Raw genomic sequence first — 14,122 nt, 5'->3', positions numbered from 1 at the left:
CTAACAATTATGCAGGTCCTAAATGAAAACAATTGTAAAACTCACTGAATAACGTAAAAGAGAACCTTATAGCAACTTTTATTTTCCTTAGTTTAAAAAAAGAGCCAAGCGGAGCCTGAGTGAGTGGAGTGTGTGACTCTTGATCTTGGGGTTGTACATTCAAATTCCACATTGGATGTAAAGGTTACTTAAAAATATAATCTTGGGGCGCCTGGGTGGCTCAGTGGGTTAAAGCCTCTGCCTTCGGCTTGGTCATGATCCCAGGGTCTTGGGATCCAGCCCCGCATTGGGCTTTCTGCTCGGCAGGGAGCCTGCTTCCTCCTCTCTCTGCCTGCCTCTCTGCCTACTTGTGATCTCTGTCTGTCAAGTAAATAAATAAAATCTTTAAAAAATATATATGTATATAATCTTTAGGGCGCCTGTGTGGCTCAGTTGTTAAAGGTCTGCCTTGGGCTGGGGTCATGATCCCATGGTTCTGGGCTCAGCGGGAAGCCTGCCTCTCCCTCTTCCACTCCCCCTGCTTGTGTTCCCCCTCTTGCTGTGTCTCTCCCTGTCAAATAAATAAATAAAATCTTAAAAATAAATAAATAAATAAATGCTTTAAAAATCAATCAATCAATAAGCCAAATTTGTCTTTCCTTCCAGAAGCCCACAGGGGAGGCGGGAATGCAGGAGACAGGGCTAAGAACCCCAAAGACACACAACACTGAGGACCTTCAGCCTGGACAGATTTAGAAAGCTTCAGGGAGGGGCAGGCTTGTAAACGTGCTAGATTTCAATCAATAGACAGCAGAAGGGGAAGAACATGCCAGGCCTGCCAGGGGATGGGAAAGGGGTTGTAAAGGGGTTATAAAGGCAGAGAGGCTAGACAGAAAGTAGCGAGGCTTGGCTGCGTATGGGCTGCCTGGGAAGGGTTGCTAGGGGAAGGGGGGTTGCTATGGAGTTGCTGGGGCCTCATCTGGCCAGGGCTCAGGATTTGGAGGAGAGCTAAGGCTACTTTAGGAAGAATGAACTGAAAGAGGGTTAGGGTCAGGGGTATCCCAGGGGCAGGTTTGGAATGGAGAGGTGGAGCCTGAATCCATTGTAAGAGCATCCTCATTTCAGCTGTGACCTTGGACAAGGTGATCCCGGCCCTGAGGTTCAGATGCCTTTTTACAGAGGTTGCTGCCTGCCAGTAGACTCCATGGAAAGCCCTGAGAAGGAGGCCCACATTCTGGAAGCAGAGAAAATGTGCATCAGCCCCCAACCTAGCGCATCTAGCACTGCACTCCCAGAGGAGGGGTAAGGTTGTCATAACATTGGCAATGCCCGGCCGTGATGGTCTCGGTCTCACAGTGACCGGCTCCTCAGGCCCGGGCCCAGGGGCAATCCTACCTTCTGGAAATAGAGGGCTGAGACCTGGTGGCTGAAAAAGCCCCCACTAAAGATACCAGAGCCAGGAAGGATGTGTTAAATTCAGACCCAGTGAAGTCAGAGAAATGGGTCTGCAGCCCCCCCCCACCAAGTCAGACGCCTCCCTGCTACTCATATCCAAGCACTGTCTAGGCTCATCTGGCCTGCTAAAGCTTTTCTGCTCAGTGCCTCAACCCAGAATGTCCCTGAGGTCCCCACACCAGTTGATAAATGCATTGGAAAACGTTCATCTGTGCTCAGCAAGGAGAGGAGAGAGGACAGTCCCCATCTTTTGTCTCTAATGTATCTATCCATTGCTGTATCTGTATCTGTAACATTTTCTTTTTCTTTTCCTTTCTTTTTTTTAGAGGGGTGGGAGGGGCAGAAGGAGAGAGAGAGAGCGTTCGAAGCAGGCTCTAAACCTAGCGCAGAGACCCACTCAGGGCTCGATCTCATGACCCTGAGATCATGACCTGAGCCGAAATCAAGAGTCAGACACTTAACCAACTGAGCCACCTAGGTGCCCCTGTAACATTTTCTTTTCTTTTTTTTTTTCCTAACATTTTCTTTATACCCATGTATTCACACATATAAATAGTAATATCTAACCCGAAGTAGAACTTCTCATACGCCAGGCATAGTTCTAAGTGCTCTGTATGTATTTATTCATTTACTCCTCACAACAATCTGATACAGTAATCCATTTTACAGATGAGGAAACTGAGGCATAGGAAGTCAAGCAATTTTTTAAAAGAGTTTATTTATTTATTTGAGAGAGAGAGAGAGCTTGTGCACATGTGTGCACATGCGTGAGCAGGGGGAGAGGCAGAAAAGGAGGGAGAGAAAAGGGGAGAAAAATCTGAAGCAGACTCTTAGCTGCGCGTGGAGCCCAACGTGGAGCTCGATCTCACGACCCTGAGATCATGACCTAAGCCGAAACCCACTCAGACCCTCCACCGATGAAGCCAGGAAGTCAAATAATTTGCTCCAGGAAGTCTGGTGCCAGAATCTGATTGTCTTAACAAAAAAGCTAGGAGGCCATAACATACACACACACATAGGAGATTTTATACACACACAAATTTAATTTATATATAAATTTGCATAATTGTGTAAATGTGATCATATACATGTTTTAAATTTTTCCTTTAAAATTTTCTCCTGCCCCAGGTGCCTGGGTGGCTCCCGCGGTTAAGCGTCTGCCTTTGGCTCAAGTCATGATCCTGGGGTCCTGGGATAGAGTCCCATGTCAGGCTCTCTGCTCAGCAGGGAGCCTGCTTCTCCCTCTCCTCCCCACTCTTGCTCTCTGTCACTATCTCTGTCTCTCTCAAATAAATAAAATCTTAAAAAAAAATTTTTTTTCTTCCCCCAACCATGGAATCCATGTTAACACCTAATGTATGATTTTCTATATCTTTTATTTATACTTATGTACTTATTTATACTTATATATACTGATACCTGTAATCACATGTACTTATACATGTGATTATACATGTATTTCTTTTGTCATTTTTTTAAAAGTAGGCTTCACGCCCAATGTGGAGCCCAGTGTGGGACTTGAACTCACAACCCTGAGGTCAAGACCAGAGCTAAAATCAGGAGTCAGATGCTCAACTGACTGAGCCACCCAGACACCCTTCTTTTGTTATTGTTTTAAAATAATAGATTGGGGCACCTGGGTGGCTCAGTCGGTTGGGCGTCTGCCTTCAGCTCAGGTCATGATCTCAGGGTCCTGGGATGGAGCCCCGCATCTACTCTGCAGGGAGCCTGTTCTCCCTCTCTCTGTCTACCCCTCTGCCTACTTGTGTTCTCTCTCTGTCAAATAAATAAAATATTTTTTAAAAATAGTAGATGTTAAATAAATCATTTCTGCACATTTCTTTTCTCATTCATCTTGACTTGGAAGCCCCTGGCAGATCTAATTCACTGTTCCTAACAGCCACACACCAGGCCACCCACCATGTCTTTCTATCTGGTCCTTCCTGCTTGAGGTCCTCTTCTAGAGCCCCCTGATGTGCCCCTTTCTTGACTCCATTAGGGAATCTGATGGTGGAAATTCCAGGGCAGGTGAGAGGAAAGGACAGTGAGAAGACAGCCAGTGACATTTCAGGCTGGGTCTTGCCTACCCTCTTGTGGGTGGCCCGCAGCCCTCAGCCCCCAGCCCCCAGAGGCAGGAATGCTGACTGTGTTATTGTGAAATCATTTGTATATTGTGAAGTGCTTTGCATACCATGGAGTGATTTGCATACAGGGTTGGAGGGGTAGCATCTTTGAGATCCCAGAGCAGTATCCCTGATTGTCTTCCTCCCTTTGCAAAGAAACCAACCCAGGGCTTCCACTTCAGAACCCTTCAGGCCCAGGAGGGCGTTCTGGCAGACCTATGGCCAGGTGTGCTGAGGCAGCCGTGAGGCTTCCAGAGGAAAGCTGATCCCACCTGGAGGGACTTGGGGGTGGGGTGGGGGGGCGTCTAAGAAGGGCAGACACTGGAGTGTGAAGTGGAACAGGGAAGCAGGTGCAGTGTGTGAGCATAGGGTGCCCTCAGAGCCCCCAGGAGGCAGGAACAACCCAGGACAGTTGAAGGGAGCTACCATGGGAGACACAGGAAGGTCAGAGGCTTGGAGACTCCCATTCAGAAGCAATCTCTGCCCAAGTCCCCACATGCCCCATCCTGAATATTATACAGTCTTGCCTGATTTCCAGAGAAAGATGCAAAATGGAACCTCCAAGTCAGACCCCCACCCCCTAAAAGTGACAGGTGCTGTCACATGCTCTGGGTTCAGACACCCACATTCAAACATGGCTCTGTCCTCTGTGCCACTGTGTGGCCCTGGGCTAACGGTACACCTCTCAGTGGGATCAAAGGATTCAGCGAGACGGTGCAAACGGAGTGAACGGCACACAGTAGAGCTCGGTAAATAATGCTCCTGTTTGCTGCCCTAGTCTGGGGTCAGGCCTAGCTTTCTCCTGCTGAGGAAAGCCCGAGCGAGGGCTCCCCCAGGTTTGGGGTTCCGAGCAGCAGTGTCGAGACACCATGCATTGGACCCCAAAGGGTTACAAGCCCTGGAGACAAAGGCCTGAGGTTCCCAGTGAAAAACCAAAGCATAAAAATAATTCGATGAGTAAGAATAAAATTCCCTCTTCTGAGGTTCCCGGGGCCAGGCCCCTCCCTGCGGCAGGCACTTCCCCTTTCCCTTGCTCATGGAGGAGCCAGGCCGGTTGACTCAGAGCTGGAGCGCCCAAGCCAGGAACCCACCCGACCCCGGACGGCAGCCGAGCGCGCCTCCGTGCGGCCGCGGGCGGAACTGCAGCCCAAGAGAGGAAGCGGCGGCCAGACCCGCAAGCCCAGCCACCCAGCCGCTCGCGGTCCCTGCGGGGCCGCCGCCCCCGCCCTCCCCAGCGGGGCTGAGCGCCTCGCCTCTAGGGCTCCCACTTCCGCCCGGCCCTCCCCGCCGCCCCGCGGCCGCCCGGGCGGAAGTGCGCCGGCCTCCCGGGTCCCCCACGGCCGAGAGGCGGAAGCGCGCTGCGACCGCCGCTCCCCTCCGACCCCGCGGCGCGCGGCGCGTCGGGTTCCGGACAGGTCCCGTGTGACGTGGCCGCGCGCCGGGGGCGGCTCCGGGCTGGGGGCCGGGAGGCCGAGTCGGGCGGGGCAGACCCGGGGCGGGGCGCGGCGCCGCTGCTGGATGGCCGGGGCCGCCGGGAGCGCCGCCGCCGCCGCACGGTGAGTGACCGCCCGATCCTCGGGGGCCCGCGCCCGGGCCGATCCCCCCGAGCCCCGGCCCCGCCGGCCCCGCCGGCCCCGGACAGACCCGGGCCTCTGGCCCCCCTTCTGGCCCAGAACTGAGGAGTTCAACTTCCTTGGGCTCCTCTTCTCCCGCGACGCCCCGCACGTCGCTGCCCATCGCTCCCTCGCTTTCCCCCTCCGCGTCCGTCTCCCACTCTCTCTGGCTCGCTTACTCCTGACTTTCTCTTGCTTTCGCCTTTCCCTCCCCTCTCTCACTCTCCGTACCCTGTTCCCCCCTCCCCACACTGCGGTCCCCGCACCTCTGCGTGCATCGCCTTGGCCTCCAAGTCTGGCCTGGCCCAGTCCTGCCTTTGGTCCCCGGGGAGCCCCGGCGGGGTTCGTTAGGGTCTCCCGTAAAGGCGGGGAGGTCCTGGACGCGGACATCTTTTCCACCCTCCCACCTGCATCAGGGGATGAGGAAACTGAGGCAGGGACATCGCTGGCTCAAGGTCACGGCCAGATGAGGCAGGGCAGACCACATTTAAACCTCATGCCCGAGTTTCCAGATTGAACTTCTCTGTTGGTTGACTCACATCCCCGTCCTGTGATCCAGCGGCTGGGAACCTTCCTGCCGCCGGTGTCCCAGGCTGCCTGCAGTATAAGGAGGGCTTTCCCGCGCTGCCCGCATTGCCAGCCCGGGTCACCTGCCTTAGCAAGCTCTTCTCATCTTCACAGCCTGTGAGGAGGCAGTTTTCTCACCCTACAGACTAGAAAACTGAGGCGCAGAGAGGGGCTTCAGGGACTTGCCCACGCTCAAAAAGCTGTAGGTGCAGAGCAGAGTTTGGGTCCCGTCTCCAAAGCCCGTGCTCTGCACATCTGTGAGGCATCTCTCGACTGAAGGATCCTTCTCTTCAATTCTGCCTCCTGTCTGTCTGTCTGCCTCCTGTCCTGTCTCCTGGAGACACTGGGCTCACAGCCGAGGAAGAAGCTCTGATGGTTCTGTCCTAGCTCCGCTGCTTGCTTTCCCCACCTGCACCATCCAGTGTTGCCCATCAGGCTAGACAGTGGCAGCCCCCGTCCCCTGGGTGTCCTCACTGGAGCACATCCTGGCGGCAGAGCCTCCCCTGGCAGCTAGAGACACCCGACTGGGCTGGGCCTGCCGGTGGCTGAAGGGAACCCAGCCAGCACCTCACCCCGTCATTAGGGAAAGTTTAGCCCCAGGCAGACACGCTGACACACAGTCTGGAGCAGGCTCAGGAGGAAAAAATGTGTGGTCCTCGGGAGTGGGGTGTGGGAGAGTAGAGCCCCTTTGCTCTGTGCACCCATCACTGGGGTCCTCAGAGACCCTGGGCAAGGCAGGAAGGAGAGTGGATGCTGTGGCCGCTTGTCTGGGGGGAGGGTTAAGACGCCACGTTTGCTAAGCAGGTGTGCGGCCAAGGGCGGCAGCTCACGTAAGAGGCCTTTGTGTTTTTCAGCACGTGGCATGCCTGGATGTCCCTGTCCTGGCAGTGGCATGGCCGGCCAAAGGCTCCTCTTCTTCACTGCTCTTGCCCTAGAGCTCCTGGGAGGGGCTGGGGGTTCCCAGCCGGCCCTCCGGAGCCGGGGGCCTGCAGCTGCCTGTCGCCTGGACAACAAGGAAAGCGAATCCTGGGGGGCCCTGCTGAGCGGGGAGAGGCTGGACACCTGGATCTGCTCCCTCCTGGGCTCCCTCATGGTGGGGCTCAGTGGGGTCTTCCCACTGCTGGTGATTCCCTTGGAGATGGGGACAATGCTACGCTCAGAAGGTAGGTGACCCTCCTCTGGTGCCCGGGGCAGCCAGCGGCATGGAAAATAGGGCTGTTCTTCCCGGGAGAGTGGGGTTGCACGTCCCAGGACGCAGCCTTCTGTAGTGGAGGGCAGGGACAGAGCACACAGCTTCTCATCTTGTTGAGACCAGGGTGGACCAGGCTCATTTGTTCCTTCATTTCTGCATTTGTTTATTCTCAAAGAATAAAAGTCAGCAAACATTCACCAAGAAACAATATAGATTGTGGTTGGAAACGTGGGTGCCAGGCCCCTTGGGTTCCATGCCTGGCTCTGCCACTCACCAGCTGGGTGGCATTGGGCAAGTTACTTCACTTTAAGCTCCCAGCCTTAAAAATGGGGATCATACTGGTACCTGCCTCATAGGTGCTACTGGGGAGAGGAGAGGAGCTCATACTGTTGGAGCACTTAGAAGGCTGCCTGGTGTTGGGGGAAGGGCGGCAGGTCCGCAGGCCCGGGGCTAACCATGTGCTGGAACAGAGCCCTGCCTCACCCTTAGTGCAGAAAAGCCTTTCCACCAAGGCCCCTGGGTCAGCCTTCCTGGAATACATGCGAGGCTGGTGGCGCCCCCCTCTAGGGAGGGGACCTGGGGGGTGAGGGAGTTTGCCCAGGCCAGGGCAGAGGCTCCCCTTTTGCACCGCAGATGTGTCTGTGCACTGATGGGGCACAAATGACATGTCGTAATGAAAACTAAAGACTAGATGGGTAGCTCCTAAAAATGCAGGTGCCTGCTGCCCCTCCCAGGAGTGCAGCGTAGCAGGTCTGGCCCGGGCTCCAGGAATCTGGTGTTTCTGTCGCCTGCTAGGCCGGGGAACTGTTCGTTCAGCAGATGGTTATGAGCACATCTGTGGCCCACAGCAGGCTGAGGGCTGGCGCCACAGCTGTGAAGAGAGCCCTCGTGGGGCCTTGCTGTCATGGCCTGTGCATCATCGCAGCCCCTCTTAGAGTGCTTCTGCGAGGTCAGCCTCGGGGGGCCTGGATTTTTAGCTCCATTTCACAAATGGGGAAACAAAGGCACCGAGGAGTTCTTTGACCAGGCTGAGGTCACACGGCCTGGAAGCGGCAGCTTCCCCTGGGATCCCACTAGACCACCCAAGCGGCCTCTGTCTTCTGCGCCCATTTCTCTGGATAGCCTCCTTTGGGCACTTCCAACTCTTTTTCTTTTCTTTTTTTTTTTTTAAAGATTTTATTTATTTGACAGAGATCACAAGTAGGCAGAGAGAGAGGGGAGGAAGCAGGCTCCCTGCTGAGCAGAGACCCCGATGCGGGGCTCGATCCCAGGACCCCAGGATCATGACCTGAGCCAAAGGCAGAGGCTTTAACCCACTGAGCCACCCAGGCGCCCCTCGGGCACTTCCAACTCTTGATGCTGCAAGTCTGCAAAAGTTCCCCAGTCTCTGCCACCTTTCTGAGAGTAACAGCGGCTGAGAAGAGAGAAACTCCCCCTAAAAGAGGGCTTGCTGTGTGTCTTGTCATTTAATTCCCACTAGGTCCCTATCATATAACAATCATCCTGGGTTTAGAGATGGGGAAACTGAGTCCCAGAAGTAACCTGCCCAGGGTCACCAGCTGGTCAGTTGAGGGGACCCGTCGGGCTCCCAAGCCCTGTCTCTTAACTACGAAGCCGCAGTGGTTCCACAGCCGTCCAGCGGGCCGTGATGTATTTCCTGCTGAGCACCCAGCTGGTGCTGGGCCTGGGGTGGTGGGGGTGATCCAGGAAGGGCCGCAGGCCAAGTCCAGCCTTCTGGAAGCTTGCAGTCTGGTTGGAAAAACACAGCGCCCAGTAAGCTAGGTGGGGCAGAGGTCTGGCCAGGGGCTCTGATAGGCCAGCCCGCAAACCCCTCATCTCCACATCTCCCTTTTGTAGCTGGGGCCCGCCGCCTGAAGCAGCTGCTGAGTTTTGCCTTGGGGGGACTTTTGGGCAATGTGTTTCTCCACCTACTGCCCGAGGCATGGGCCTACACATGCAGTGCCAGCCCTGGTGAGTGAGGCCACAGTCAGGGGGCAGGAGGGCAGAGGGAGCTGGTGCCCACGCCTAAGGTTGGCCTAGGCCCTGCCTGCTCCGCCAGAATGACGGGGAGGGGGGATCTGGGTAAATATGGCAGGGAACTTGCCCCGGTCCAGTTCCCCGGCCCCTGTGGGAGTCCCTGGGGCCCACCTTCCCCACCAGCCAGTCCTGTCCCACTTCCCCTGTCACTGCCCCTGATGAGGTCCCATTCCAAATGGCCCCCCCTTCTGTGGCCCTGGCTTGGCCTGGCCTGTCAGTGCTGCCCCCTGCAGGTGGTGAGGGCCAGAGCCTGCAGCAGCAACAGCAGCTGGGACTGTGGGTCATTGCTGGCTTCCTGACCTTTCTGGCATTGGAGAAGATGTTCCTGGACAGCAAGGAGAAGGAGGGGACCAGCCAGGTGAGCCCCAAGCCCCGGGGCCTGGACAGGTCAGCCTCTGTTATGTGGTGGTGTGGGAACCTGGAGACCCAGGTTCTGAGTTGAGCCCTGAAAAGAGGGTCTCTTCCCCATTCCCTTGGGGCTCTGGGAGGCCAGGCCAACTGGGAAGATCTGGGGAGTGATGACGTTGGCCCCTGCTGTGGCTTGTTCTCATAAACTGGGAGTGACAGCAGCGTGGAAGGTGGTCAGTTGAGTCGGGGCACACAGCTGACTGGGCAGGAAAGAAGTCTAGCCAGGCTGAAGTACTGTTCCCTGCCTCTGTCTCTCCATCTCTCACTCCCCTCCTGTGTCTACCCTGGCCGAGTGGGGGAACATCTAATGTCCCCTCTCCCTCCTTCTCCTGGCCCTAGGCCCCCAGCAAAGACCCCGCTGCTGCTGCCGTGCTCAGTGGAGGCCACTCTCTGGCCCAGCCGGCTGCAGAGCCCGGCGTGAGTGCCGTGGTCCGGACCATCAAAGTGAGTGGCCCACTCAGGGCCCCTTCCTCCTGCAGCGGTTCCCCATCCCCCAACCGGCAGGCTCAGCTGAACCCTGCCCGCCTGGGTCAGCCTGGCTTCCTCTTCCCTTGCACAGGTCAGTGGCTATCTCAACCTGCTGGCCAACACCATAGACAACTTCACTCACGGGCTGGCTGTAGCTGCCAGCTTCCTTGTGAGCAAGAAGGTGAGTGGGGGTAGGAAGGGGTGGGCCCCACGCATTTCTGGTGGGAATGATGGTGCCTGTGTTAGCCAGTTAGCTCAGCCTCCAAAACAGGTCTCCAGTCTGTGCACTTCCCACTCCCTCACCAACACCTTCATCCAGGCCCTGAGGGCTGCACGTGGCTGCCTTCTGTCCGAACCACTGGGCTGTTCTTGTTGCAAACGCTCCTTGTTGGGATTACATACCTCTGCCAAGCTGCTAGGCTTGGGCCCTGCCTGCTTCTAGATGCTTCTCACCCACTTCTTCCCTCTGCCCTCTCTGCCTCCTCTTGAGCTGGCCTCGCTCTTTCCCCTCTCCTGACCTCCACCTCACACTATTCCATCCGCCTGGAATGTTCCTCCTCCCAGTCTTTGAAATCCTGGCTCCTTATCCTTCAGGACTCTGCTGACATGCACTTCCTCAGAGAGGCCTCTGCTAACCCCTCATCTAAATGAGGCCCCTGTCACTTGTTCCCATGCCACGTGGTCCATCTCTTCCCCCACAGCACCTGGCACTGTGTAATCTTGTGGTTCTTTGTGTGTTCATTCAGTCCTCGCCTCCCCCTCCAGACTGTTAGCTCTGTGAAGACAGGTTCCTTGTCTGCTGTGTTTCTAGTAGCTGAACGGTATCCAGCCAGAGCACTCAGCAGAGTAAATATTTGTAGACTGAGTGGACAAGTGGGTGCCTGGCCCTCGGCCCAGAACCCCACAGACTCCCTTCCCTGCAGATTGGGCTCCTGACCACCATGGCCATCCTTCTGCACGAGATCCCCCATGAGGTGTGTGCCAGGGGGTTTCCATGGCGGCAGTGTGGGCGTGGGGCTTTGGAGAGGGATTTGGGCTGGGAAGCCCTGAGTGGCAGCCTTGGGGGCTGGGCTTCGGAGGCCTAGAGCTGCTCAGCCCACCAGGCTGCAGCCACCATGTCAGCTGTGCTCCAGCCTCTGGGGCAGGGGGGCAGGGAATGGGGTCCCAGCCTAGGGGATGTGGGCTGGGGGGCCCAGCAGCAGGGCTGGTGCAGGGGGCTTGGTGTGCAGGTCCGTACCCAACCCCCTGGGGCCCAGAGTGATCATCTGGACCTCCCCTCAGGTGGGCGACTTTGCCATCCTGCTCCGGGCCGGCTTTGACCGATGGAGCGCAGCCAAGCTGCAGCTCTCGACGGCACTGGGGGGCCTGCTGGGCGCCTGCTTCGCCATCTGTACGCAGTCCCCCAAGGGAGTAGGTACGGGCGTGGTGGGTGGCGGTGGCAGGTGGTGGTCAGCGGAGGGGCCCCAGCCAGAGGGCATAGCTGCCCCATCCCAGTGTCCAGGCCAGGATCTGCCCCAAGTCTCCCCTGTGGGAGTGGGTGTGGTGCACACAGCTCCCCTGGGCTCCCAGCCACCAGGACTTCTCCTCCCACTGCAGAAGAGACTGTGGCCTGGATCCTGCCCTTCACCTCTGGCGGCTTTCTCTACATCGCCCTAGTGAACGTGCTGCCTGACCTCTTGGAGGAAGATGACCCGTGGTGAGTGCCCCTTGCCGCCATCACTCATGGGGCCCCTGGGAGCTCGGGGTGGGGGTGGGGGGTTCCGGGCTGCGGCCCATCCTCAGCCCCAGCCTGAGTCTGGCCCCTTTCCCTGCAGGCGCTCCCTGCAGCAGGTGCTGCTGCTGTGCACGGGCATCGTGGTGATGGTGCTCTTCTCACTTTTCGTGGAGTGACCGTCCCTGCCACCCCCCACACAGCAATAAGAGACTCGGATTCACTCTGTGACCGTGTGTGAGGCAGAGGGCGAGTGCCAGAGAGCGCACCTCTGACCAGATGAGAGGGTGGTGTGCGTGCCTGTGTGACTGTGACCAGAGATATGTGTGAGACCGACACTGTGATAGCGCACTGGGCCCGGGGCCTGATCCCGGCGCCTGCCCCCAGCTGTGCTGTGGTCTTGTTACCCCTGTCATCCCGCACTTCCCGCAGTGAGCAGTGAGGAATAGCAGCCCTGGTCCCAGGTAGAGGCCTCTCTCGGCCAAGAAAGACCATAGGGGGAGTGAGAACTGTCCCAGGAGCCCAGGGCTCCAGGGAGCCCAAAGCCGTCTCCCTCTGGAGCCCTGGGGTTCCTGGCCTTCTACTCAGGCTCCAAGCCCTGGCAGCCTGAGGGCTGAGGCCGGGAAGCCTTCTCTCTGCTGTGTCCCCTATCCTGGCCCTTCCTTTGCCAGTTCTAAGGCCAAAGAAAGGAGAGGCAGGTGCTCTTGTAGCCCCTCGCCCCACTCAGCACTGATGGTCCTCCCCAACCTGGGATGGAGCTGGGAGATGCTTTCCAAGACCTTTTCCTCGTGGCTGCCAGCCCTGGGCCAGCTCCTGTTCCCCTAGTAAATGCTCCCTGGCAGCGCCAGCAGCTTTCACCACCTCCAGCTGCCAAACAGCAGCCTGCAGGGCAGTGAGCAGCCCTGGGCCACACAGGCCTCCTGGTTCAGCTCAGGGACGCTGGTGCCAGGCCAGGGTGCAGGTAGAGATACCCTGGGGGCAGGAAGAGTGGGCCGTGGCCGCCCCTCCCTGCCCAGGCCCTTTTCCCTGTCCCATTGCAGCTGAGGGTAGATTGGGGGAGGTGAGGGCTCCGCCTTGTCAGCACTCAGGAATGTGCTCTGGGAGAATGCTGAAGCCATAATCCCCAGCTATTTCCCTTGGCGGACACCCAGGTACTCAGCTGGCCCACTCCACAGCCAGGCTCAGCCCTGCTGCTCAACCGTGGACGTTCTGAGAAGCGGCCATCAAGAGGGTCTGAATGGGTTTACAGCAGTTTTGCTGTGGGTCCGTTTCTTTCTGTAAATAACTATTCTATGGACAATGCAAATAAATATTATATACAAACTGGCTGCTTCTCTTCTGCACACCACAGTCCCTGGTCAGGCAGGGTTTTCCTGGGCTCCCCTTGCTCCAGCCAGGCTGGTGGCTGTGTGGGTCCCAAGCTCAGCTGGCCACCCTGTCCATCTTGTCATCCCCAGCTCCCCTCCAGCTCTTGTGCTTCATGCTCATCTGTGAACAGTTACCCTCACAGTGCTGCTCAGAACAGGGCATAGCCATTCGTGCTAAACCTGGCATGTTAGCTCTGTAGCCCAGGACCACAAGCCTGGCACCGTGCCACCGTAGCCGACATCGCCCCCAGGTGGTCGTCCTCTTTTTACAGACGTAAGAGCCAGGGGCTTCTCCCTAGCCTGTCCCGAGTAAGCGGAGGAAGGGAGGTCTACCTACCAAGTCATCTCCAGCTTTGCTTCAGTGAATTTAAAAAGATCATGGGGTTCTTACTCTTCGGATTCTCACTTCCTCTGAATGTCTGAGTGTAAAGGCTGCTTCCGCACAGGGCTAGCCCAGGAAAGCAGGGAGGGAATAGTGGGATCCCACGGTGCTGAGTCAACCAGGCTGGCCAGCCGGCCTTCAGGAGCCCACAGGATAAGAACTATCCCATCTGTCTGTCCTGGAGCCCCACTCAGCGGCATGCTCAGCTGGGAGTGCCTGGCTCTGACCCAGTGGCTTGTCGGCAAAAAGGGAGCCGCCCCACCTGGCTGTGACAGTCCAAGGTCTGGGAAGCCCAGGCCTGATGGTGCCAAAGAAGGAATCCAGGGCTGTCCCCCACCCCCACCTCTCCGGGGTGGCACTGGGGCTCTTACCTATGTTGAGCCCTTCCAAGTGACAGGTACACAGGCAATCACAGGGCTCGGCCTGCCCGGGAGAGGCAGTGAGCCAATTTATGAAGAAGCTGGTGGGATACAGGGCCTGTGGGTTCACTGCAGTGCCATGGCCAGGAGGTGAATGCCCTGACTGGTCCAGCAGGGGAACAGAGAACACAGAAGCAACAGCGGCCAGGTTTGTCCCCACCTAGGGGACAGAAACCAGAAGCCCTCGGAGGTTGTGCTGGGAGTGCCTTGGGCAGGGCGTGGAAGTCAACGGGATTTCCAAGGGGACTGCCCCTGTGAGCAACAGAACACTCTAGAAGGCAGCCTGGAGGTGACAGGACTCCTGGGTTGGAAAGCTAGCCAGCAGCCAAGCCCTCCAGATAGGCTGTTTCGGTCAGTAGCTCATTGTGAGCATGTCCACTTGGGGAGAGGGCAGGAAAAAG

The 14,122-nt window shown here is 57.2% G+C and overlaps 1 protein-coding gene across 7 annotated transcripts; it reads left to right on the top strand.

Moving 5' to 3' along the window:
- Window positions 1–4,985: 4,985 nt before the first annotated feature.
- SLC39A13 (solute carrier family 39 member 13) lies at window positions 4,986–12,879 on the top strand. Of its 7 annotated transcripts, none has more exons than XR_013967525.1 (10): window positions 4,986–5,113; window positions 6,592–6,900; window positions 8,787–8,900; window positions 9,185–9,324; window positions 9,714–9,818; window positions 9,934–10,023; window positions 10,766–10,816; window positions 11,124–11,232; window positions 11,439–11,538; window positions 11,657–12,873. XR_013967525.1 is itself a non-coding variant. In XM_080815684.1 (10 exons), the coding sequence occupies exons 2-10, from the start codon at window positions 6,600–6,602 to the stop codon at window positions 11,730–11,732; spliced, it is 1,110 nt and encodes a 369-aa protein (XP_080671810.1). In that variant the 5' UTR covers window positions 4,986–5,113; window positions 6,592–6,599; the 3' UTR covers window positions 11,733–12,879. The 7 variants fall into 7 exon arrangements, 6 of the variants coding, with proteins under 6 accessions (XP_080671810.1, XP_080671815.1, XP_080671811.1 ...); XM_080815684.1 differs by having other exon boundaries at window positions 11,124–11,256; window positions 11,657–12,879; XM_080815689.1 differs by having other exon boundaries at window positions 9,200–9,324; window positions 11,124–11,252.
- Window positions 12,880–14,122: the final 1,243 nt, after the last annotated feature.

Source organism: Martes martes (genome assembly GCF_963455335.1).
Source record: "Martes martes genome assembly, chromosome: 10".
Taxonomy (NCBI): Eukaryota; Metazoa; Chordata; class Mammalia; order Carnivora; family Mustelidae; genus Martes; species Martes martes.
Note: the sequence above shows the minus strand (reverse complement) of the source record. Positions and strands in the feature narration are given on the sequence as shown.